The sequence below is a fragment of the Dendrobates tinctorius genome, unplaced genomic scaffold (genome assembly GCF_039654945.1).
Source record: "Dendrobates tinctorius isolate UK_male_01 unplaced genomic scaffold, ASM3965494v1 ptg000334l, whole genome shotgun sequence".
NCBI classification, from domain to species: Eukaryota; Metazoa; Chordata; class Amphibia; order Anura; family Dendrobatidae; genus Dendrobates; species Dendrobates tinctorius.
The window spans coordinates 1913146-1940351 of record NW_027362000.1 but is presented as its reverse complement, the minus strand read 5'-3'; the positions used below and the strand labels follow the sequence as shown (position 1 = coordinate 1940351).

General features: G+C 47.2%; 1 protein-coding gene across 3 annotated transcripts in view; it reads left to right on the top strand.

The window, feature by feature from the left end:
- Positions 1-20614, top strand: part of LOC141074834 (zinc finger matrin-type protein 1-like) — a 35682-nt gene extending 15068 nt beyond the window's left edge. Inside the window, exons 1-7 of one of the 3 annotated variants that reach the window (XM_073562093.1) lie at positions 6733-6754; positions 12044-12153; positions 13289-13390; positions 15475-15637; positions 17041-17298; positions 18300-18393; positions 19299-20614. In XM_073562093.1, the coding sequence (XP_073418194.1) occupies positions 6748-6754; positions 12044-12153; positions 13289-13390; positions 15475-15637; positions 17041-17298; positions 18300-18393; positions 19299-20034 (1470 nt within the window). In that variant the 5' untranslated portion in view covers positions 6733-6747 and the 3' untranslated portion in view covers positions 20035-20614. Of the gene's footprint in view, positions 1-6732; positions 6755-12043; positions 12154-13288; positions 13391-15474; positions 15638-17040; positions 17299-18299; positions 18394-19298 lie in introns of those variants that run through there. The other 2 variants (XM_073562092.1, XM_073562091.1) reach the window with 2 other exon arrangements.
- The last annotated feature ends 6592 nt before the right edge of the window (positions 20615-27206 follow it).

Genomic DNA, 27206 nt, shown 5'->3' with positions numbered 1-27206 from the left:
AGGCCAAAGTCACCAGGGTATGTAAACTTTTGATCAGAGCCATTTGGATGTTTTGGGATGTCATTACGGTTTAATAAGAGAAAACAGTGGTTTAACAATAAATGGCTTCACCCAACCACTAACCATGAGTTGAGGAAAAGTTTTGGTTTTATCATGCATATTCTCTGAAAAAACGCCAAGAAAGCAAAAATTCTGCTGGGGTATGTAAACTTTTGAGCACAACTGGTATTGCTCTACCATGAATTTGGCAAAGGCTTGTTGTTAGGCGTCGGGATTCTTCCCCTGCACATGAGGAATCCCGAGCCTTGCCTTCTGTGGTCTCCCATTCGTTCCCGGCCGCAGAGGAGGCTGCTCAGCCTGGTGTCGGCTTGGTTGCTGCTGCCAGCCCTGGTTCATCCTTAGCAATCCACAATAGCCAGCAACGAGCAGCTCCTTCTTTCGGTCTACTGAGCATGTCCGTGGGACGACCTTTCATTGGAGGTCGGAGGTCACATGCTCAGGTCCTGTTGATGCACCAATTGGTTCACTAGGAAGGTCCCGGAAGGCTGCAACTATAAAAGGTTTGCATGGCCGCCCAGCCATGCACTATTATAGGAAATAATTACAGACCATGTGGAGTGAGGGTTGCATGCATGTATGAATGTCTTTGATGAATGACTCATTAAGAAACCCCTACCCTTGGTACGCATGTATTGTGTAGCCTTGCCTGTTTGCGCCCAGGCTGAGGTGCAGGTAGGAGGCAGAGTCTGAGACTAACATCAGCTCCAAGTGGTGGCTTGTCTGTACACCATGGTGCACTTGGTCGGCACTCCACGATCGCCAGTGTCCATTAGTGGCGTCTGCAGGTGCGACGCCGCATGCTTATAGGTCTAGAGGGACTCTGACTCCGTGTCCGTGGAGCAGAGTTCTGTGACCATATACTGAGCACTCACCTTGCCAAGCTCTGTGAGCTTTAACAGGCTCCGGCATTTATGTTCCACGGTAGTGCAGCTCTGTGAAGTAGCAGAGTTCACCCCTGTACACACCGGGTGACGTTATCCCGCGTGTGTTCCTCTCTTATACTGCCACATAGCATCCGCTACTACCGAGCAGCAGTTTACCACCTCTGCACGGTGGACTCTGGGCTGCGAACGCACCTTACCACCATCTTTTATTATTTGGTTCGTTCCGCCAGTCCTAACATTATAATAGCACCAGGGTCTGGCTTGTAATGGCGGACGAGCAGCGACTCCACAGGTACATCCAGCAGCTGGAGGGCAGGTTGGCGGCTCTTGAGCGTTCAACCTCAGCTGCGGATGTTACTGCGGTCGCTGTTCAGGCAGCCACGGAGGCTGTCTCCCGAGTGTCCACTGCCAATCCTGTCCCGACTCTGTCCCGCCTTCGGCTGCCTGAGAAGTTTTCGGGCGATAGTGCTTCCTGTAGGGGTTTCATGAGCCAGTGTGCTATACAGCTAGAGCTGCTGGCTACATGATTCCCCTCCGGGCGGGCTAAGATTGGATTTATCATCTCCCTCCTGTTGGGCAGGGCTTTGGAGTGAGCCACACCGCTGTGGGAGCGCAGTGATCATGTGGTTCAGAGTGCCACACAGTTCCTGGTCACTCTGAAGCAGGTCTTCCTGGGACAGCGAGTCACCCATGATACCGCGCTCCAGCTGATGGCATTGTCACAAGGCTCGTGTTTGGTCAGCCATTATGCCATCCAGTTCCGGACTCTGTCTTCAGAGCTAGAGTGGTCAGACAAGACCCTCGTCCCAGTGTTCTGGAGAGGTCTGGCAGGCCACGTGAAGGACGCTCTGGTCATCGGAGGTTTCTGCCATACTGGAGGAGCTTATCACCGTCTCCACCCGTATAGACCTCTCTTTTTTCGGAGCGAAGGTTGTTGCTGTCCCAGTGTAGGCAGAGGTTTAGGTTGGCACCTAGTTTTGCTAAACCCTTGGAATCTCTCGATCGGGCGTCCAAGCCTCAAGAGACCATGGGGTCTCTCGCACGGGATCTAGGTCCCTGTCCGCTCGAGCACCCGTGGTCAGTCATGGTTGTTGGCCGTCTGGTCACCTTGCCAACAGGTGCCCACAACGGCCGGGGAAACGCTCGCGTCTAGTGGCTGTTGGAGGAGGCCTACTAGACACTGCGACGTTTCCCTCCAAGCTGTCCTTTAAGGGGACACTTGAGTTCGGCTCTTCCAATCTGGTGGTGGAGGTTTGCGTGGACTCCGGGGCAGAGGGCAATTTTATGTTGACTGCTTTCTCCCAACGGCACGCAATTCCCCTGGTTTTATTACCCCAGCCAGTCACCATCAGAGTGGTGAACGGTGCGACAGTACCCTCACAGATTACCCACCAGACCGCCCCGTTGGTACTCTCGCTATCTCCTTCCCATCAGGAGATGTTATCTCTCCTTATCATGCCTGAGGGTATCGATCAGGTCCTTTTAGGGGTCCCCAGGTTGCGTTACCACTCTCCCCATATACAGTGGTCCTCGGGGAGAATTTTCGGTTGGGGTAAATCCTGTGAGGGTAGATGTCAGAGGGAGTGCATACAGGTTGCCTCCACCGAGGTTCCCGCAGATCTTTCCTCTCTCCCCAAACACTATCAACAGTTTGCAGACGTGTTCTCCAAGAAAGCGGCAGAGAGTCTTCCGCCGCACTGCCCCTATGACTGTTCTATTGATCTCTTGCCTGGTGCCGAGCCTCCCCGGGGTCGAGTCTACCCCCTATCTCTCCTGATGACAGAGGCCATGTCTTTATACATCAGGGAGAATCTGGCAAGAAGATTCATTAGGAAGCCGGTGTCACCTGTGGGGGCAGGATTCTTCTTTGTCCAAAAGAAGAATGGAGAACTACGTCCCTACATCGATTACAAGGGTCTTAACGCCACCACCGTTAAGAATAAGTATCCTCTGCCCCTGATATCGGAACTGTTTGATATGCTACGGGGAGTGAGGTTTTTTTCCAAACTAGATCTGCGGGGGGCCTATAACCTGATACACATCCGTGAGGGGGATGAATGGAAGACGGCATTTGACACCAGGGATGGCCATTATGAGTACCTGGTCATGCCCTTTGGGCTTTGTAATGCCCCTGCCGTCTTCCAAGACTTTGTGAATGATATCTCTCGGGATATGCTCACCTTGGTGGTTGTCTATCTGGATGATATTCTCATCTACTCTCCAGATATGGACTCCCACCGGAGAGAAGTTTGCAAGGTCTTCGACCGCTTACGGGCGAACTCCCTCTACGCCAAGCTGGAGAAGTGCCTGTTCGAGCAGGAGTCCTTGCCTTTCCTGGGCTATATCATCTCTGCCCAGGGGTTGGCTATGGATCCTGCCAAACTGCAGGCGGTAATGGACTGGCAGGAACCCCACTCCCTCAAAGCGGTGCAGTGCTTTCTGGGGTTCATTAATTATTCCCGCCAGTTCATTTCCCACTTCTCCACCTTGGTAGCTCCCTTGGTTGCCCTCACCAAGAAAGGTGCAAACTCTAATATGTGGTCGGAACACGTCTCCAAGGCCTTTTCTATCAAGGCCCATTTTGCTAGCGCTCCCATTCTACATCGCCCCGATGTGGATAAGCCCTTCATCATGGAGGTGGATGCCTCTTCCATCGGTGCTGGAGCGGTCCTCTTCCAAAAGGATGCTCAAGGTCGGAAGCAGCCCTGCCTCTTCTTTTCAAAGACCTTTTCACCAGCGGAGAGGAACTATTCCATCCGGGACAGGGATCTGCTAGCTGTGAAGTTGGCCTTCTCGGAGTGGAAACATCTCATGGAGGGGGCCCAGTTCCCCTTCCAAGTATTTACCGATCACAAAAACCTAGTCTATTTACAGACAGCCCAGCAGCTGAATTCTCGCCAAGCCAGATGGTCCCTGTTCTCCCGGTTCCACTTCACCCTCCACTTTCTCGCTGGAGAGAAAAACATCCGTGCCGATGCTCTCTCTCGCTCCGTAGTGTCATTGGAGGAGGAGGAGCCTCGGTTGATTGTCTGCTCCAAGAGCCTGAGGACCGTGGCTCCGGTCGCCCTCGAGGCGGTGCCTTCAGGCAAGGCTTTCGTCCCTGCCCGTCTGCGACCAGAGGTCCTCTCTTGGGCTCACTCGTCCAGGGTGGGTGGACATTTTGGGACAAAGCGGACATCTGAGTCCCTGGCGAGGACGTACTGATGGCCACATATGGCTCGAGACATCAGAGATTATATTCAGGCGTGCGTCTTCTGCGCCCAAAATAGGTCTCGGCAACGGCCTGCTGGGTTACTTTATCCACTGCCGGTGGCAGACAGGCCTTGAGAGATGGTCGGGATGGACTTCGTGGAGGGGCTTAACCAAGTCTCGTGGCTGCATCTCTATCTGGGTAGTCACTGACCATTTTTCCAAGATGGTGCACTTGGTGCCTCTCCCGCGGGTGCCTTCTGCACGGGCCTTGGCGGTATTGTTTATTAAGCATATTTTCTGCACGGTATGCCAGATAAAATTGTCAATGACCGGGGTCCCCAGTTTGTGTCTCGGTTCTGGAGAGAACTTTGTCGTCTACTCAGCATTGAGCTGAACCTCTCTTCAGCATACCATCCTGAGATGAATGGGTTGGTAGAGAGAGCCAACCAGACTCTGGTCTCATACCTGCGACATTTTGTTTTGGCTAAGCAGGATGACTGGGCATCCCTGCTACCATGGATGGAGTTTGCTTTGAACATCACCGTAGCAGACTCCACCGGACAGACACCTTTCCTCCACTACGGCCAGCATCCGCTTGTCCTTGTGCCCATTCCTGTGTCGTCCACCGATTCTAGGGTGGCAGACTGGGCGGTGGAGGCACGTGACATTTGGGACCGTACGCAGGATGCCATCTGGGCCTCCAAGGAGAGAATGAGGTCCTCCGTTGATGCACAATGGCACCCCGCTCCGACTGACTTAGGCTGGTTTCACATTTGCGTTTTTTAGCGCTGGAAAAAAACGCATACCTGCGCATGCGTTTTTTCCCCTATATTTAACATGGGTGCGCATACCTGCGCGCTGGTAAGCGCATGTATGCGATTTTCATGCGCTGCGTTTTTTTGGGGTGTGCGTTGGTATTTTCCAGACGCAGCATGTTGCATTTTTTGGCCCTGCAAAAAAGCGCATGCGCACATATGCGCACGTTTTGCGCTAAAAATGGCCATTATAGCCTATGGATGCGCATATGTGCGCACTGGCATGCTCATGTATGCGTTTTTTTGCATATGCGTTTTTTTTTTTTTAACCATGGAATTTAGGGGTTTGGGTTAGAGTTAGGGTTAGTTAAGGGGGTTTAGGGTTAGGGTCAGGGTCAGGGTTAGGGTTAAGTATGGTTTGGTTAAGGGTTAGGGTCAGGGTTAGGGTCAGGATTAGGGTTAAGTATGGTTTTGTTAAGGGTTAGGGTTAGGGTTAAGTATGGTTTTGTTAAGGGTTAGGGTCAGGGTTAGGGTCAGGATTAGGGTTAAGTATGGTTTTGTTAAGGGTTAGGGTCAGGGTTAGGGTCAGGGTTAGGGTTAAGTATGGTTTTGTTAAGGATTAGGGTCAGGGTTAGGGTCAGGATTAGGGTTAAGTATGGTTTTGTTAAGGGTTAGGGTCAGGGTTAGGGTCAGGGTTAGGGTTAAGTATGGTTTTGTTAAGGGTTAGGGTCAGGGTTAGGGTTAGTTAGGGTTTGGGTTAGGGTTAAGTATGATTTGGTTAAGGGTTAGGGTCAGGGTTAGGGTCAGGGTTAGGGTTAGTAAAGTCATGGTTTGGGTAGTGTGAGGGGCCACCTAAAAATGTTGGAAAAAAACGCAAACGCGGTAAAAACGCACTAAAAACGCATACAAACGCATAAAAACGCTGCGTTTTTTTCATGCATGCTCATAAAAATGCTTGAAAAAAAACGCAGCAGTTGTATGCTTATGTATGCGTTTTTTCAATGCGTTTTTTTGCGGGAAAAACGCGCTGCAAAAAAAAGCAAGTGTGAAACTAGCCTTAGTGTGGCTCTCCACCCTTAACATCAGGCTGCGAGTTGAGTCCACTAAGTTTGCGTCTCGCTGCATAGGTCTCTTCAAGGTCCTAGAACAGGTCAACCCTGTGGTCTACCGTCTGGCCCTTCCTCCACGCCTAGGTATCACCGACATCTTCCACATATCCCTCCTTAATCCCATCCACATGTTCCGGTTTTCCGAGTCATCTGCCGGAACACCCGGCTTGTCCTCGGACGAGTATGAGGTGAATGCCATCGTGGGGTGCAAGGTGGTACGTGGCAAAAAAATCTTATCTGGTGAACTGGAAGGGTCATGGCCCAGAGGATAGGACCTGGGAACCTATGGAGAACAGCCCTGCTCCCCTGCTCATTGCGGCCTTTGAGCGTACCGAGGCTCAGGAGGGGGGGGGTAATGTTAGGCATCGGGTTTCTTCTCCTGCACAGGAGTCCCGAGCCTTGCCTTCTGCGGTCTCCCATTCATTCCCGGCCGCAGAGGAGGCTGCTTAGCAAAGACGTCGATCTCAGCGTCTTGCTCAGCCTGGTGTTGTCGGCTTGGTTGCTGCTGTCACCCCTGGTTCAGCCTTAGCAATCCACAATAGCCAGCCACGAGCTGCTCCTGGGACTAAGTCCTTTCGGTCTACTGAGCATGCCTGTGGGACGACATCTCATTGGAGGTCGGAGGTCACATGCTCACGTCCTGTTGATGCACCGATTGCTTCACTAGGAAGGTCCCGGAAGGCTGCAACTAATAAAGGTTTGCATGGTCGCCCGGCCATGCGCTATTATAGGAAATAATTACAGACCATGTGGAGTGAGTGTTGTATGATGGTATGAATGTCTCTGGTGAATGACTCATTAAGAAACCCGTAGCCTTGCCTGTTAGCGCCCTGGCTGAGGTGCACGTAGGAGGCAGAGTCTGAGACTAGCATTAGCTCCAAGTGGTGGCTTGTCTGTACGCCACGGTGCACTTGGTCGGCACTCCACGGTCGCCAGCGTCTATTAGTGGCGTCCGCAGGTGCGACGCCGTACGCTTAGTAGGTCTAGAGGGACTCTGACTCCGTGTCCGTGGAGCAGAGTTCTGTGACCATATACTGAGCACTCACCTTGCCGAGCTCTGTGAGCTTAACAGACTCCGGCATTTATGTTCCGTGGTAGTGCGGCTCTGTGAAGTAACAGTTCGCCCCTGTACACACCGGGTGACGTTAACCTGCGTTTGTTCCTGTATTATACCGCCACATAGCGTCCGCTATTACCAAGCAGCAGTTTATCACCTCTGCACGGTGGACCCCGGGCTGCGAACACACCTTACCACCATCTTTTATTATTTGGTGCGTTCCGCCAGTCCTTAACACTTGTTGAAAATCACCATTGTACCCTGGTAGAAAAATTTCCCAGAGGAAAGTTTGGGAATATTTCCCTGTCCCTCTTCTGCTGTTGATTCTTGTTGGAAAAAAGTAATATTTTGAAAGTGTACGTACCCAACAGATATTGAGAACCGGTCTTCTTTCTTTGCTCAATGATCGGCCAAGCATTGGCCCGTGAAAACATGACCATAAACCAAGTGAGGAAGCGTTTGTGGTTTGATTTTGGTTTTTGCACAAACATTAAAATTGTTTGCCCCTGGTAATCGATGCCGATGATTGCTCCATGTAAATGCAGCCTAATGAGCTCTGTTCGACATGTGATATCACTGATAGGTTCTCTGTTCAGGCGGAAAATTTGTCTTTGTAATAGGACCTTTGGGCTTGCCCAACGTTCCATAGGCACACTACTGTCTCTTTGAAATACTCAGTACACATGCACTCTGTGCTTCATCAAGTAGTCAGAGGGGAGTAAAATGCAGAGAGCTGACAGTGGTTTATCTCACCAAGAACAAAAGAACTGAGTTGAAATCTAACATCTGTCTCCCAACTTTTTCTGTTGTGAGGCCCCAATTAACACAGTTTTTGCAGTTGGTTTTCTTGACTTCACATTCAACTTTGATTTGGTCTATGGTTCTAAATGATCTAGGAGGAACACAGATAAGTGTCACTGACCTGTCAGACGGAGCTCAATGACGGATCCTTAGTTAACGCCTTCTGCAGCAATGTACGTAGATGTGCTTTTCTGGATTTATACCCTGTGCGCTTTCTGAGGCTGTGGAATATGGTAAGAGCTGATCGGTGGTGGGGGTCAGGCCATCATCAGTCTGATATTTTATTACCCACTAGAAGTAACTTATGAATGACCACAAGCAGAGATCTTAAAGTCATGAATAGTTTATAAAGGCTGCTTGTGCTACCTGCGATGATTATGTGAGTGTTCTGTGTCAAGTGCCGAGTCCACATGGCACAGTAATATATGTTCCGCTGTTGGGCATCACCATATTCTGAAGTTCTTCCGTGTAGCAATGGGTCTCATCCTTCAACTGATTAATAGCCTGTTTGGACAGAAAGATAGATGGAAAACAAGCTTTCTTAGGAACGTTCATTCCCAATTAATAATTATTGGCCTTGTAAATGGGTCTTTAAAGTTGCTAAACGACGATTTATACTCTTATAAGGGCATCGGTGTACTAACGTGGACTTCCCTTTATCTCCGGTTAAGTCCAGGCAGGGGTAAAATATTGCAGATTTGAATAGCCAGTTGGACCATGATGGTAGCCAAAATGATTTTTTGTAATCATCTCGCAATAAGCATGGTATATATTAATAGAAAACACTCCAAAAATGAGGTGCCCATAGAAGGTTTTGTGGTCTTTTTCTTAGAGCTTTTCCATGTGTGGGGTAAATGTTTCGGCCTGCCACCTTTACACCTTTTGGAAAATTAGTGAATTCTCCTACACAATTCACAGTCAAGGTCTCTAAACACGAGTTAGATATGGGCCGACGAACAGTTGGTCATTCGCCAATGACCAATACCCTTTCACACTGCATAGTTGCTATCGGTCTTTTGAACAAAACGGACATTACTCAGTTGAATGTCGGGTGAAAGGAACAATAGTTCGTCATGGTCCAAATCATCTCTTACGGACGACTTTTCTTTGATGCTTTTTCGGGGCATTTGAGGTGATCGTACACTTTAGATGGCATTTGGTGAGCATTCATGTGCTCTTATTAGGGAGTTGGGGTCACTGTCACAAGCGGATGGACGGATGCGATCGTAAACTCGCAAGGAGCAAACAATGTCAGACAAGTGTTCATACAGGACGAGAATTGTGAAGGAAATGGTTGAATAGTGACCGGTCCGCTCCTCCTTCTTGCCAGTCTAATTGCTGAGTGAACTTTACATTACACGGTTTCCAAAGGCTGAACAGGAATTTTTTTCCACTCGCCTAAACGATTTCATTCACGACAAGCGAGTGTTTTTTGACACCTCGTTCTGTCGCGCAACCCATTCAGATTACACATTTATCATGAACGTTGGGTCGTTTCTACTGATGAGTGAAAGTGCTGAGCTATAAGGTGTTATTCGAGCATGCTCAGGTGCTAACTGCGTGTGTTTGGCGTGCTTGAAATAGTCCTCGTGGCTGCATGTCTCTTGGCTGTTTGACAACTGCAACACTTGCAGGGATTGCCTGTTTATCCCATTCCAAGTCCGCCAGCGTTGCTCGCCCTTATGGCTACTAGCGGAGGACCCAAATGGACTTCGGATTTTAAATCCATTGACCACATCTAACAATTCTTCTGACAACCCCTTGTCCTATGTTCTGTTTGGCCATTTTTATACAGTCAGGGTCCCCTCTATAGCAACTATAGGGTACTTGCCGAAAATCTAGGGCCCTATTCATTATTGCATTTGTGCCCGTTTTTTGTCTATGATCACTGGTTATGCCTGTTTTCTCTTTTGTGCCAAAGTCTTCATTTAATCTTACTTTGAAGTCTATTTTCTACTTGTTTTTGGTTCTGTTTTTTTCCCGTTTGTTTTTTTTTTTTTTGCCTTACGTCGTGCAAAGCTATAGGCAGTGGAGACTTCTGACAACCCTTTGCCAGCTTCGTATGTCGTGCAGAGCTATAGGCACTGGAGAATTCGACAAGCCTCTACCTGCCTCGTACGATGCGCAAAGCTATAGGCAGCAGAGACTTCTGAAAACCCTCTGCCTGCCTCGTATGTCATGCAGAGCTATAGGCAGCGGAGACTTCTGACAACCCTCTGCCAGCTTCGTACGTCGTGCAGAGCTATAGGCACTGGAGACTTCGACAAGCCTCTGCCTGCCTCGTACGCCATGCAAAGCTATAGGCAGCGGAGACTTCTGACAACCCTTTGCCAACGTCGTGCAGAGCTATAGGCAGCGGAGACTTCTGACAACCCTTTGCCTGCCTCGTACGTCGTGCAGAGCTATAGTCTATTCAATGTCCCTGTGGAGGGTACATCCTAAAGAAGATGTAAGATATAAAAATAAAGTGTCTTCCTAAATACTCCTGGAACATCTTTTCTGAAAACTCTGTTCCTCTGATATTCGTCCTGAAAATAGAAAAATAAAACTGACGGCTGGAAGTTACCATTGTCAATAGATGTTCCTACACAGTTTAGCCACGTTAGTACCAATGTGATATGTGTCAAAGTATGTATCGGATTCAAACCCTTGTGGAATGGAAAAATGGTAGGCAATTTTTAATGAAGATTTTTCTAAAAAAAAATTGCCTGACTTTTTTTACTGTCCTATAACTGATGAGTCCTACCAGTCCTCCAGAGGTCGTGCTGTCCAGTGGCCACCATGCAGCATCCTTCCTTTACCTCCATCCTTGTGGGGACCGGGTTGGACGGACTGTCCATGGGTCTGCCAAATAAAATAGTTGTTCAGGTCAGGAGATCCAAGGAAGATCCAATTATCGCGGTCCGTTCTCAGACCATGTTTCATGGACATGTAAATGAGGTCAGAGCTCCATTTTTGATGATGGAAAACGATAACAAATAAGTTACTGCAAATACACTTACTGCCTAGAGAGGCAATTGCGCCCTTTCAACAAACTGACTCTCCCTAGGTCCAGGGCTGTGTTTCTGTCCATCTCTCTGGTTTAGCTGCAACCAATTGCTTATCTCGCTTCTCTGCTGACGTATGTGACACGAATCATTGAGCTCAGTGATTAGCTGCAGCGTTGTCAACGGGACCTCACCACTGCAGCCAAACAGACAGTGGGCAGCATTGGTCAAGTAAAGATCACTTTGTTTTTCTAGACCTGAGCTGGCAAAATAAGATTGGTGAAAGGGGACCACCCCTTTAGCACCCCCAATATAAGTGAAAGAGGCTGTCCACTACTTTTACATTGATGGCCTATCCTTGGGGTTGGAGTCCGACACCCAGCAACCCCGCCGATCATCTGTAATCTGTGGCCACCGCCAGCTGGAGGTACTCATTTGCGGAGCTGGCTGTCTACTTGTTGGGGCCAAGGCTTGGTACTGCACATCCACCGATAGTTTCAGGTGACTCTTCAGAATAATCTGTCTGTGTACATGAGGAATAACGCTATTTTGGGCCGTTATATGACTTGTATTCTGTATTTATCACCGGTTTTCCCCATTGTAGACTTTATATTCTATTTTCAGTTCTCTGAGCTGATAGGTATTGAGCAGTGACTGATGTCTCCCATTCTCAGCACATACAGATGCCAGGGATTCATGCGCTCCTGTTTTTATGTAGCACCTTGTCCGAAATAGAGGACATTATACAGCAGCACCAAGCAGTGAGGCTGAGATATAACCCTGACTAGAAAGCTTCAGCACTGTCTGTTTCTCCGCTGCAACCCTGTCCTCTCTCCATAGTCTTATATGGTCAGTGTGTAATCTTATCCCTCAGCATGAGAAGGCCCACTTGGTCTCTTGAGGATTTTTGGCTGTGTTTTAGAGTGGATGATGACTTCAGGGGGGGAAGAAAAGTGGCTCATAAGTGGAGAAGGAAGCAGACTTATCCAAAAAGATCTGATCTTTCTCAGACTTGATGTGCAGCACATTAATGGGAACCCGAATGACAGCACATAGGTGACTTGCCTGACAACAGGGGGGGAAGAAGCAACCAGACCTGCAAAGAAGTGATCTACAATGAAGAGTGGGGGGGACATGTTACTTTTGATCAATCTGTGCAATAATTTGCCTAATGTTATTTTTTTTTATTCTCTTTTAGCAGAAATAGAGCTGGATGAAAAAACTAAAAGGGAACTTTTTACAGACACCTTCTGTCGGGTGTGCGGGGCGGTCTTACAATTTGAAGCCCACAGAAATGCACATTACGAGGTACGGTCTATACAATCGATGCTTCTGTCTACAAACGTTTTCTAGGCTTTTTTTTTCCAATTCGAGTCTGCCATGTTATTATCTGCTCCGGATTATAAGACACGCTGTAAATGTGGCGAAATTCCTTAAATTCAGCATACAAAAATCAAGGGTCTAATAAAATATAGATATATAATACAAAGCGGAGTTTGCGGCAATGTTTTATGGGCTTTCTTACAGTGTCTCTGCCCTTACAAGGGAGATTTAATAATTTAGAGTATTTTACTGTCCGGACCCACACGGCTGTAGAATAATAATTGCTCATTAAAAAAAAAAAAAAAATTACAGATTTTTTTTGTTCTCCCAGAAAATGCTTTCCAATCAGATTTGAGTTTGGCCTTACAGGCCACTGTAGGTTTTATCCCCCCCCCTTCCCACCCCAGTAGCCAGATTAGCGCTTCCTCTAGTAATTGCAATAGTGCGTCCTTCTCCAATCAAATAGTCAATATTGTACACCCCAAACTTCTCACTAATCCAGTTGGCACATTTGGCATCCCATCCCAGTTTCCCGGTAGCGTCACCTCCTCCCCCCCCAATCCTGAGAATGAGGGGGCCGCAGTTCTGATTGGGGATCACATACGGACGGCCCCGATCACAAGTCGAACTGTGCTGCAGCTCCCTGGCATTGACCCACTGGTGTACCGGGATCATCTGTAAAAGGGCTGCATCACCGAAACAGCTCTGCGTCCCCCCCACATTCTCAGGATCTGTGGGGGGGTCTCAGGAGATGCCCCAGCCAATCAATGATGGCATATCCCAGCTTTATGCCATCACTTTTCAAGATGGGAACACCCCTTTAAGGAGGAACAAAGAAGCACAAGGGAAAAAAAAACACCTGAGTCATATCTAAAATGTCTGGTCGGTGAGGGTCCGACACTTAGTACCACCAGATGTAAACAGCTCCGTTCCATTCTAGCCCCTGCTCCTGTCTCAATAGGAAACTGAGGTTCATCTGGTGCTGTAAACAGCTGACTGTTCAGGGGGCTGCGGGTGTTGGACAGACCCTAAGCCTGGAACAACTCTTTTAAGATGGGACAAAAAGCCTCACTAAATCCCCTCCGAATGCACCTAGTAAGATGTCTTCTCTCTGCTGCAGGGTAAGAGGCACGCTCAAAAAGTCCGTCTGTATTTCCTGAAACAAGAGCTGGAAGAATTGACTTACAAGAAGAAACATAAAGTGGATCATGTGGAGTTTCATGTAAGTTTTCTTCTTCGACCTTTGCTAACTTTTTTTATTATTAGAAGAGAATTGACTATACGCATGAAAAAACTGCAAGACGTTATAGGGACGCAGTGCTGATGTCATGTCAACAGCGCTGCAGCCAATCGGGGTGACCCCGAGCTCAGACATAGACTGTAGGTCTGTCGACGTGAAGTCAGCGCTGCAGGCAATGACAGACATCGGGAGCTGTGCTGAACACACTGCACTGGACCTGGGATGGGTGAGAAAAGTACGGTTTGTTTCTTTATGGGTGGTTTTACACTTATCGTATTTTTGCGGGCCAATTTTGCGGCCCCAATAGCTTTCTATGGAGCCGCAAAATCGGCCCGCAAAAATTCAATGGTGTGCTGTGAGGGGCCCGGTTATACGGCCGTGAAAAAATAAAGAGCTTGCTCGGTATTTTTCATGGTGCATGTACACGGCGCCCATTTAAATCAGTGGGGAAGTAACTTCCGGTTTTGCAGACCGCCTTTTTTTTTCTCCAATACTATTTCCATAGTATTGGGGGGGGGGGGGGAACGGCGATCCGCAAACATTTTTTGCAGCCCATTATTGCGGCACACCACAAAAAATGTGTCGATACGGCCCGCAAAAACGGGCGGCAATAACGGAACGCATAAAATGCGGTAAGTATAAAACCACCCTCAACAAACTGCATCTGGGAAGCAAGAGTAAAGTAGTAACAGAGACCTCAATTCTATCACCCTTCTTACGTGTCACAGCTTATTGCTGTCATTTCTTCCCTGAAGAGTGACCCCAGAGAGGATTCAATGAAAAGTCAATTAGAATCCTGAAATGCATTTAAATCTGCAACATGCTAATTCTTTGCGTGTTTTTGACCCATTGAATGCACAGGAAAATGAAAACGCATGCAAAAAACGCGGCAGATTCTCCACCACTTTTTTGCTGCCAAGAGATGCAGAAACCTTGTAGAAATTTCTGCAAATACTCAATGTGTGCACATACCCTTAAGGAACTTTTCTTTGTTATCACCCTTCTTACATGTCACAGCTTGTTACGGTCCTTTCTTCCACTGTATAGTGACCCCCGAAGAGGATTAAGGAGCTTCTCTTCTTGTTATCACCCTTCCTAAATGTCACAGCTCGATACTGTCATTTTTTCCCTGATTAGTGACTTCCGAAGGGGATTCAGGAACTTTTCTTCATGTTATCACCCTTCTTACATGTCACAGCTTGTTACTGTCATTTCTTTCCTCAATAGTGACCCCGGAGAGTGTTAAGGAACTTTTCTTTATGTTATCACCCGTCTTATGAATCACAGTTTTTTACGTCATTTCTTCCCTGAATACTGACCCCAGAGAGGAGTCAGGAACTTTTCTTCATGTTATCACCCTTCTTATATATAGCAATGCCTGAATAGTGACCCTGGAATAATTCTTCATGTTATCACTTGCTTCCCTATGGTTTTGATCAGCTTGAGGGGTGCAGTTTTTAGAATGGTGTCACTTTTGTTTTTTTCCTGTCATATAGACCCCTCAGAGTCACTTCAAATGTGAGATGGTCCCTAGAAAAAATGGTTTTGTAAATTTTTGTTGTAAAAATGAGAAATCGCTGATCAACTTTTAACCCTTGGAACAAAAAACAATTGTTTCAAACATTGTGCTGATGTAAATTGGACATGTGGGAAATGTTATTTATTAACTATTTTGTATGACATGACTCTCTGATTTAAGGGCCTAAAAATAAAAAATTTGGAAATTGCAAAATTTTCACCAAATTTTCAATTTTCACAAATAAATGCAAGTCATATAGAAGAAATGTGACCACTATCATGAAGTACAATATGACACGATAAAACATTCTCGGAATCAGTGGGATCCATTGAAGCGATTCAGAGTTATTAACACATAAAGTGACAGTGGTCAGAATTGTAAAAATTGGCCTGGTCATGAAGGTGAAAACAGGCTCGGGGGTGAAGGGGTTAAAGCCATTCTGGCAAAATAAGTACACCGGCCTCATCAGTTTAAGGAACTTGTACAAGGAGATTTGGTGACCCGTCCACTGTAACAGCCTCATTATGATTCCGTTATGTCCTGTTAGGTGGAGAAAGACTCATCTCAGGACAAGAACAGGTTCTGCAGTCTCTGCAACATGGTGTTCAGCTCCCCAGTCGTCGCCCAGTCACATTACATAGGGAAGATTCATGCGAAGAAGCTGCGGCAGATGAACGGAGAAAACGAGGAGAATGCCCAGACAGAAACAGGTGAGGACATGTGGGCAGCACGGACATCTGCCAAGGACATCAGCGCAGAGGGACACGTGTGTAACTCTGCGCCTGACGGCAAGATGTATCGCTCCACCTGCCAGGTTTCCATATATATGTAGCAAACTTACCAGGTCAGGAAAAAGTAGATTTTGAGCAAAAAGTATTCACAAGATCCCGGTCCTGTGGCCACGTCGGTTGCCCGCACCCAATGAGGGTCCAGAGCCCTGCCATAATCCGCAGCTCCACTTCCGATTAGACCATCGGAAGAGGCACCAAGGATGCCGTCAAGTTGGAGGCGGTTCGATAGGGCTACCGACGGGGCTGCTGGATTGGTGTGTTGCCTTCACTCGCCTCTAAAGACTCCTCCCCGGTGAGATACCTGTGCAGTTTTTAAGTCTCTGGATGGAGCAAAGAACGATCCATTCACTGACAGCAAGTTCTGCTAAAGGTTAATAATTTATATACTAAGTATATTAGAGAGTTGCCAAACGTATCACTATACGAAGATTACTGGAGGTTCTCATGGTAGGTAACATAATGGCGTGTGAGCCCTACTAATGAGACATTTATGACCAGGCGTTGTCCAAGAGTACACAAATTATTGCAGTAAGAAAACTAAAAAAAAAACTAATATTGAACTATGCACCTGTTAAATGCTAGTTCTTATTTGTAGTGGCAATGCATGATCCTGGCAGTGGGGAGGACCTATCACTGACCCCAGCGGCTGCCATCTTGGTCCTCCTATTAGACCCAGCCAAAAGCTTAGTATGGCAGAAGTATTGCAGTGTTATGTCAGCACTCAAGTCCTTTTTTGAGACTAAAATAATAAGTGAAAACAAATGACTTCTTCCATCATTTTAACTGATTTTTCATTATGTAACAAAAAAAAACCAAACATAACTAGTATAACCATATTCATAATGACCACGGCTATATAATGTTACATTACTTAACCTGTACCATAAAAATAAATATATAAAGCCAAAACTACTGTTTTTTCATTCATTGCCTCCCCAAAAAATTGAATTAACAACTCAAGAAACAAATTAAAAAAAAATCACAAAAAAAGAACCAATCCAGTAAAAACAGAGAAAAATAAAGAAAAATTCTATCTCTCACTATATGACACAAACAAAAATAAGAAATTAAAAAATACATGTAAACATTTGGTTTCATCATAATCATAAGGGGAAAAATTAGGCAGCAATGACATTACTTTGACATGTAGATGGGAAGCACAAGATATTTTTTATTGGTAAGTCTGATAGTTTTGTGCAGTGGGCATCATCATTTAATAAAGGTCATCTGGTACAGTCCTGGTTACGGGGGAACACAGCCCGTCTTGTCTATACAGCTGTGCTGCCATTTGTTGTCTCAGCTGTTGCCCTTCCCGTTTGCAGCTGTCACCGAGTCGGAACCCACATTGTCTCCTCTGACAGAAAAATCCAACCAGCAGGATGCCAGCGAAGATCCTCCCTGCGGAGATAACGCCATTGACCTGAGCGACCCGAACAAGTACTGCAAGCTCTGCTGCGCTAGCTTCAACAAGCCGTTGGTGGCCCAGCAGCACTACAATGGGAAAAAGCACGCTCGTAACGAGGCACGCAGAAAAATGATGGAAGAGCTGGGGGAGACCGGAGTCCCTATGGACACTGGGGGTAAGGATAAATGTGGCACAGCTAGCACACCGTCAGGAATGAGTTTGTATATGTCCACTGCGTCTTCACACGCCATACAAACAATGAGCAGTGCGACTTAGAAAACTGCCCAAACCCGATGCTGGTGGGGAAGGAGACGCAGGGGGTTCTTGTTAACCAATCAGTTTCCTTAGGGGAAATAAAGCATTTCATGCCATAAAATGGGTGGTCTGTAGGATGCTAGACCTTCCAAGAGAGCCGATATAGCTTTATATTTAGTGCAGGACCCCTCAGATTCTTACACCTTGTATCAGCTGTGTCGGTTTTATATGGCTCCAACTTATGGTATGTTTTCACGGTCAGTAAACGCTGCGGGTTTGACACTGCATACAGCCGCAGCGTCAAACCCGCAGCGGCCAGATGTTACAGTATAGTGGATGGGATGTCATGAAATCCCATCTCCACTATGCGTGCACGGCCGCCTCCGGCAGCCCTGCGTATATGCACATGCGGCACGTCTTTCTAAACCACAGCATGTCAATTTATCTTGCGGAAATGCTCCGTCTCCGCAAAGTAAATGTCCCCTACAATGTATTGGATGCGGTGATTCCGCATGGTTCAATGAACATAAGCGGAATCATCTGCGTTCAGAAGCCGTCAGCGCTTTGGACGGAGCGGGCACGTGCTGCGTCCAAAGCTCTGCCTAATACGGAACATGAAAACATACCCTAAGGTTAATAACTAGACATCCCAGAAAAAAAATCCATAATTACCATTACCTGGTCACAATACCGATATACTGCAGGATGCAGAGACTTGTGGGTGCTGAATCCCTCCATCATGGACGGCGGCATCCTGCAGTGCTTTGGTACTGTGACCGGTTATTGGTAAGTATGGCCTGATTATTGGGGAATTTGTTGTCCTTTTCAGTGAATTGCGGATAACTGCAAATATTAACTCCTGCAGTTTGTTTTCGAGTTACTCAGTGTCAATGTGTTTCCTATGATCTTTCCCGCCAACAGGCGAAGGAATATTTGTGTGTCCGATCTGCAGCATTACCCTCACCTCCATTGAGATGTACCAGTCCCACATGCAAGGAAACAAGCACCAAATCAAGTATGTAATGGCCATCAGGATTCACCTCCTGACAATGGACGCTATGGATGGGGTTTATTTTTTGTATTTTTTTTTCCTTTATCCACATATTTATCTATAGTATTCAGTTCACCTTCTCTCCATTCGCAATCACTCCTGCGCAGGTGACAGAGCATGCCTGGAACCTTCCCCATAAAAGTGAATGAGTCCACTCCGGTCTATGTGACCAATACCGCGCATCTCCTAATGTATTTCATTAGGTAGGTGATAGAGTAGGTAATAAGTGTATGAACAGACAGGGGGTCCCTTGTGCTCCATTTGAAAGGCGCGATGGTGCCACTACTGATCTATTTCGTTCAGCAATGTGCTGCGCTGTATCTCTTAGTCCCATAGACATAGGATGGAGAGGCACAAGTGCAACTTTGCCACTCTAGTCAATTTCTGACAGCAGTACAGAAAACCACAAGCACTCGGACCACCCTCTAAAAAGAGCAGTCCTGTATATAGAAAAGCCATTTTCGTTCACTATGTAAGGTCAGTTGGAATAAATAGAGTGGGGTTCTGTTCAGGATCCTCATCTCATGGCCAGAGATTGGTCCTAAAAAGCGTCCTGTCCTGTATTACACACACTACCTATTGATGTAGGCACTGTGTAATACTCACTTTTACCTGTGGTGGTGCTACAGGGAAATTGAACACTTACTGTCAGGCTTCTCGACAGGTGATCAGTTGTGGTCAGCACATCGTGGAGGTAATGGCCGAGATTAGTGATAACGCCGATCACGGCTCATTGATCAGGGATGTAGAAAAAGGAAGGGTGCTGATGGTCGTACCATGGATGCACGTGATATTTATTCCTAAATATATACATATAGTATTGTGATAGTCACACAATCATACAATGATTTATCATTTTGTTTCCTCAGAGAGACTCTCGTGGCTAATGTAATGAAGACTACTAAGAAATCGTATGACTCTTTTCAAGATGAATTAGCAGATTATATAAAAGTACAGAAAGCGAGAGGACTGGAGCCGAAAACTCAGTTCAGACAAGATCTGTCTGATAGTGGTGAGGAAGAAGAGCCCTTACCTGCACCAATTCATCCGAAAGCTAGTGCCGCTGCCCCTTACAAGTTTCCCCCTCTTCCTCACCCCAAGTCATACCCTGCATACAATCCCCATCATCCACGTGACTCTCGTTTGCCCAGCTGGGATAAGCCCTACTGGCATGCAAAGTCAATGCCAAAATTACCCAACAAAACAACCGTCCCACACAGAAAACACCCTCGTTCCAGCCCAGACTCCAGCGACGACTTCTCCTCAGATGAAAGCAACGATTCCCACAAAAAGGAGAAAAGACACAAAAAAGAGCACAAAAGCAAAGACCGGAAGCCTCACCACAGCAAAGCCAGGAGAGAAAACTGCATCAGCGATAGGAAAAAAAAGAAAATAGAAGATTCCGACTCCGGAAAAGAAGACGGCGAGCGGGAGAAGAAAGCGGAAGAGTGTTCAGCGGATAAGTCTAAACACCGGAAAGACAAGAAGAAGAAAGAGGAGCAGATCGCTGACAAAGATGGCAAGAAACACAAAAAGACTAAAAAGGTTGTGGACCAAAGAACGGAAGAGGAGATGTTGTGGGACGAGTCCATACTGGGGTTCTGAGAGCACAGATTGTAAAAGAGGTTAATGTATTAAGATACTGTGGTTAATCATGGGTCCAGGAAGATGGGGTGAGATTAGGGCATAACGCCCCATTGGAGGAGGCCACCAAGGAGACGTAGCCAGAGTCCTGGCATCTAGAGAGGATTTCTCACATAGAGATACTGTTCTAATTTATTTTTAATGTTTTTTTCTTATTTTTCATTTATCTTATATAGTCCAGAGTTAAGGGCTCGATTCTTTTTTTTTTTTCCTTTCCGAGATATATATATTTCCGATACACTATTTGTTTAGGCTAACCCTGTCTTCTGCTGCTGCTGCTACTACAAAAAGGAGATTTATACATTTGTGATGACAAGTGACTGTTTTCTATGAGTAAACCTAGAGCCGTCTGCAGTTTGACCTTGTCACTTTATTGAATTGGATTTTAATTTTTTGTTTTGCACGTTAACGCTTTGGTTTCGTTTTACATGTCTTTTATAATTCAGATGAATTATGGATATAGATACCTGTGGAATAATTACTGGAAACAATAATTAGGGCGTTTTCCTAAACTATATAAAGTGGTTGTTTTATTTCCTTACTTGGTATTCCTTTAATTTTTATTCCTCAATGATCTGCACTCCTTTGTTCTTTTTATATAGGCTTCTCAGTTTTATGGGCGAACACTAGAATGCTCGGGTGCTCGACCCGAGCAACGGGCCCAATGTAAGTCTATGGGAAACTCAATCATTTTTCCGGCGGCCTGCAGAGGGACTAGAAATTGATGGGAACAGCTTGGGGAAGACCCCTGGAAGCATTTCTGAATCCCAGGTCACTGCTGTGAACAATGTTGTCAGAGTCTTACGCCACTTTTACAGACTCACAATAGAACATACAAAAAACGAAACCAAAATGGATGTTCTTGCTTAGTGTCCGTAGGAGGCACACGGGTCTGGTTTTCAGACCAAAAATTCTTTCTTATTTTAATTTTCAATTTTCAAATAATAATTACACTTTTGATTTTTACTTTTTCCTCGGATGAAGGGGTGATGGATTCTTTCAAGGCTCCGATCTCCCCGAACCAACAACAGGTGAGCACGTGGCGTGTCGCCTTCACATATCCTCTCCTGCGACGAGGGACGCCATGCCTGAGCTGATTTTTAGGGGCGACGGGTCCCTTGAAGGGCACCAATCTCCCCGCACCATCAACAGACGAGCACATGGAGTGTCGCCTCCACGTACTCTCTTCTGCAGCCAGACCTAATACCGGACACCTTGGATGTACAGAGGCACTTTCTTGGAGTCCGTGCAGCCCCCACTGCATCACCACTGCTAAAGCGGATGATACAAGGAGGCGCACTGTCCTTCTCCACCTCCCTATTAAAGGGATGGTGGATTGAGGGTTCCTTTATCCCTGCACTGTCCAAACGACAGCGACAGCACTCTGACCTGCTGAATAGAGCTGTGTACTCTGCCATCCGGCAGCTGCTGCCCGCACTATGTCACGCTAAAGTAGCTTCGGCAGCTAACCTACAGGCAGAGCAGTCAAGCTCTGCATTTTGCTCCACGGGCCTTCTGGTTCCCAGCGGTGAGTACCTGGGTCAGATACGGCAGGTGAGGGGGTGCTCCTGAGCAAGAGTCGCGTTCCTTCCGGGATTCGTCTGGCCGGTATTGAAAATTTAGGCTTCGGCCTCTGCTAGGCTGACTCCGCCCCATTGCGCACGTTCCCAGCGGCTCCGCCTCCTCTATTGGCGTTTCTCGCAGCGCGACATCTCCCAAGGAAGTCTCGGCGGCCATTACAGCGAAGAGTTTCCATTGAAAGTCCCCGGCTGCCCCCCCCCCTCGCCTCTGAGTCCAGGTATCCTACCCATTCCATATTTGCATCCTCTCAGAAGCAGAAGCGCAGAGGATCGCGAGGCATAGAACCTGGGTATTTCTGCAGTCTGTTGGTGAACCCTATGCGCTCAGGAGCCCTCTGCAACCACCAATCCCCGTGTACCTAGTTCCCCCGAGTGGGCTTCGTCCATGGCTTCACTGGCCAAAGAGATTGAATCCCTCCGTGATTCCTCCGTGGATCGGAGCGTTAGCAGGACTGATATAAATGGATCCTCTCCTACACCGGAGTCATCGGCTAGCAGTTGCCGCAAGTATTCTACAAACGTACAGGTGTCTAGAAAACGGATCTGTAGTACGTTACCCGAGCAATCACATGACTTGGCATCCGTGAGCTATGTTTTCTCGCTCTCCCTCACCAGAGTTTTGCAGCAAACAAGACTCTGAGTATGAATCAGTTGTTTTCTTGGATCTGGAATCGCAGACTTCCAGGAAATGGTGGATTTGCTTATTGAGACCATCAACCAGACTCTGAAGGTTGACAAGAATTCCGGTTCTGTCCTGGATCACACAGTGTCCTTCAAGTAGACTAGACGCCCTCATACAGCGTTTGCTATCCACCCAGAGGTCAGGGTTACAGTTAACCGGCACAGGGAACGATCGGATAAACGCCTGACAGATCAGAAGCCTCTTTTAGGCGAAGTACACCTTTTTTCTGCTGAAAGATTTGGCTGAATCTCCTGCTGTAAACCTGCCAATATCTTGACTGGCATCCAAAACCCTTCTATCCTGGTGCATGGATCATCAATTAAAGTCCCACGGAATGTCAGAGAATCTGACTCGTTCTGTTCTTTTTTGAGACCTCGGGTTCAGCACTCTATCCATCATTTGCTGCGGCGTGGGTAGCTAAAACAAATGGTCTCAGGCACGCCTCTTTAGATGCTGCTAGCTGCGCTATCAGCAGTAAATGCCATCAAAGGGCATTATGGCTTAGAGCCCCAACTCCAGTCGTCAAGGTCCACCAACAGGTCATGTTTTCAGGATTTCCCTTGTATTGTACAGGTGATGCAATTATCACCTGGGCAATACTAAGGAAATCCTAAAAACATGACCTGTTGGTGGGCCTTGAAGACTGGAGTTGGGGAACCCTGGCTTAGAGAGTGGAAAATGGACTCCTGTGTCCAAAAACTCTGATGTCTCTTCTTTACCAGAATGGCCGTTTATTTGGAGAAAAGCTGAATCAGCCTATCTTCAATGCTATGGGAAGAAGCAGCAGATTTCTTCCCCAGCGTCCTTTTTGTGGCCAAATCCATTTTTAGTCCTTTCGCATTGATCCGGGCTGGTCCACTATCATTCTCGTTCAGGGCGTTCCCCACGTAGGGTCAAAGGATTCCAGGTCTCCTGTAGGCCCAGCCAACAGTGGAAGTGTTGACCCAATCAGTCTGGATCTAAGGGATCTAGGTCCCAGAGATTTTTCCGTTCATTGTCTTCTGGCGTTATCTGGTCGACACCAGCAGGGTAGGTGGCCACCTACTTCTGTTACCTCAGGACTCGGTTTTTCCTTCGTTGACAAAGAATGGGTTAGAGACCTGGTGTCTTCCTGATACAAAAGGTCCTTCCCGTCCTCAAAAAACTAGAGGCGGGAGCAAGGGTTTTCTCCAGAGACATTAATTCACTGCTTCAAAATGGAATCATTGTTCCGGTCCCAGAAAACTAAAGGTTTGAGGGGTTCTACTCAAACACGTTTGTGGTCCTAAAAAAGGGACGCAACTGTTAGAACCATGCTGAATTTCAGATGCTTACCTCCATATTCCCATTTTTTTTCCCCCTTATTAGAAATTCCTGCACTTCGCCATTAGCGAACAGCATTTTCAATTCACGGTTTTATCCTTCCTACTTGGACGATCTTCTAATCAAGGGTCTGTCCTTCCAGAACTGTGCGGTGTGCATTTGTATCACTTGCAATATTTCTTGCCTGGACTGCCTGAAAAACGTAAAGCAAGTCTTCCCCCGTTCCAGCCCAGCGGATGTCCTTTCTAGAAATGAGCCTGGACACCTTCCGACGGGGTGATGCTCCCTCGAGGCAACGTCCTAGCCCTTCATCAAAGAGGCCGCACACTTTGACACTCATCCTGTCATTCCATCCGGTTTGCCATGAAGGTACTGGGAAGAATGGTGGAAGCAATGGAAGTGGTTCCCTTCGCTCAGCTGCATCTCTGTCCCCTGCAGCAGGCTCTTCTGGCGGCTTGGGACAGGAACCCGTTCTCTCTCGACCGCCGGTGCCCTTTCCCCTGCAGGTCAAACAGCCTCTCAGGTGGGGACATTAAGGTCTCTCATCCAGGGGAAATCCTTTCTCCCGGTTCAATGTCTAGGTGTTACTACCGACGCCAGTCTCCTTGGCCAGGGAGCAGTCCTTCGCCGCCACACTGCTCATGGACGCTGGTCAACTCGGGTGTCGAGTCTCCTGATGATCCGGCTAGATCTGCAGCAGATCAGTTATCTCCTGGCGGGTCACCCCATCCGATTTCAAAGCCATGGCTGTGGCATATATCAATAATCATAGGGGTACCCACAACGGGGCGGCCATGCGCGAGATGGCACATATTCTCCGATGGGCAGAGAAGAATCACCTGGTATTTTCAGCAGTGCATATCCCAGGCGTGAAAAATTGGATGGCAGTTTTTCCTATCCGTCAAGTTCTTGCCTTGGGACAGTGGGAACTTCATCTGGAGGTCTTTCGACATATCTGTATTTGTTTAAGGACTCCGGACATGGTTCTAAAGGCTTCAAGATTGAACGCCAAGATACTCCACTTCAGAGCTCGGTCTCGGGATCCCAAGACCATCGAGGTGGATGCACGGGTCTCTCCGTGGCATCAGTTTCGACTTCCATACGTGGCTTCCCCCTCTTTCTTTACTTCCGAGAATCTTCAGGAAGATCAATGCGGAGGGGACTCCAGTAATCCTAGTCGCCCCGGATTGGTCACACTGGGCGTAGTATACAGATCATCGCCAATGTCCTGGGCCCTGTGTTTAATGGCTTGGCCTTTGAAACTTGGGTGCTATCTCAAGCTGGCTTCTCAACAGGGGTTTCCCACCATGAGTAGCGTTTGGCAGCCTGCATCAGCTAGCATCTATCACCGCACCTGATAACCATTTTCGCATGGTACAGGGACTGTGGACGTTCTCATATCTTTTCTATTCCCTCCATTTTGGGATTTTTTTCAAGACTGGCCTGGAATCAGGTTTGGCGCTCAGCTCTCTCAAAGGCAAGATCTTGGCCTTATCTGTTTATATTCCAGTGCAGGATTGCTTCCAATCTGCTAGTGAGGACTTTCAGGGGGTCTCCCATGTGATACCCCCTATAGAATGCCGTCAGAGGCCTGGGGACCTTATTCTGGTCCTGGGTGCTCTTCAGCAGACACCTTTTGAAACGTTGCAGGACGTCTCGTTGCCAGTTCTGTCTCGGAAAGTCGATCTTTCTTGTCACAGTGACGTCGCAGTGTCGTTTATCAGGCAAGTCTCGGAGCTGGCCACTCTGTCCTGTCGAGTTTCTTTCCTGATTTTCCACCAGGACAAGGTGGTCATCGAACCGTCTCCGTTCTTTTTTGTTCAAGATGGTCTCGTTTTTCCACCTTAGCGAGGACATTGTCCCTCTCTCTGTTTGTCCAGCACAAGTTCATCAGGTAGAATGAGCTTTTCACACCCTGGATGTAGTGAGGTCTCTCAGAAGGTACGTCTCGAAGACTGCACTCTTCCATAGGCCAGACGCCCTATTCGTGCTCCCTGAGGGTCTCAGGCAGGGTTTAGCCACTTCAGGGCCACAATAGCCAAATGGATTCGCTCGGCTAATCAGAAGTCCTACCGCTCTATGATGTTAATGATCTACTGCTTTTGCACTGAACTGATTCTCTTAGAGCCAGCATGAGGGTGTATACTGCAGAGGAGGAGTTAACCTTTTTTGTATTCACTTAGTGTCAGCCTCCTAGTGGCAGCAACATAACACCCATGGTCTGTGTCCCATTGTCTGTGTCCCCCAATGAGTGGCTCAGAGAAAAGGATTTTAGGGTTAGTACACAAAAATCCCTATTTTAATATTTTACAATCTTATCTGGCCATGTGATGTGTGACACATCATCAGACACATCCTGTTTCGTTTATGAAGGAGGGACTCTGAAAGTCACAAAGCCTATTTTTATAGAGTCATCAAGCGGCCTTTACTATTCTTAAAGGACCAGCAGTCAGCCCTCACTATTCTTAGAGAGCCATCAGCCGGCTATGCCTTGTTGTTCCCATTTAAAAACAGTGGGTCTCCTATACTGTTATTGCATAAGCAGTGATTGGCAGGGCCACCCAAAATTTTGACGCACCCTAATACCCCTTTGTTTTCAGGAGGCCCTCCTGTACATCTCTTCAATGTTCCCATTATTAAGAAGTGGGTCTCCCATACTGTTTGCCTATGCAGTGAATGCAAGGGCTGCAAAAAATTTGGAGGTACTCCAATGCCCCTTGGAAGAGACGTGAAGGCGGGCCTCATAGAAAAAATGTTCCCATTAGAAAGGAGCGGGTCTCCTATACTTGTAGTGCCCATGCACTAAGTGTATGGGCAAACAAACATTTACTCCTGGGGGGTATACATGAACATACTGTACAACAATTTTTTTTAGGGCATCATAAACACCCTTTAAAAAAATTATGTGGGTGTTACATCACGAACCACGGACACTGGTGATATGGTGGTGGAGGATGAGGACAACAGCAAATAGTCATAATCAGGAAGCGTATACCCATGTGTGGGTGTGAAGAGGTGCATGGGAATAGACCTTCCAAAAAAAGACATTTGAGTTTATGTTACGCTGCTATCATTCGGTGTTGTTGAAAAGTCTGGCCCAATCCAGCCCTTGTTCATTTTTATAAGATTCAGCCTGTCGGCATTTTCAGTTGACAGGCGGATGTGCTTATCTGTTATAATTCCACCAGCGGCACTAAAAACCTGCTCTGACAAAATGCTAGCGGCAGGGCAGGCCAGGACCTCCAAGGTATAGAGAGCCAGCTCATGCCACGTGTCCAGCTTGGAATACCCAATAATTATAAGGCACAGAGGAATCACGGAGGACGTTGGTACGGTCAGCAAGGTTCTCCCTCAGCATCTTCCCAAACTTTGAACTCCTTGTGAGAGTACCCCACGCCTGAGGGACTGTGCGATGGGAGGGTCTGAGAAAACTCTCCCAGAACTTTGCCAGTGTTCTCCTGCCTCTGCTGGATTGGAGTTGCATCTCTCTCGCCTGTACTCCTTGGTTGTCCAACGAACTGTAACCTCTGCTACCAGCATTTTCAGATGGGAATTTTTTTAATAATTCC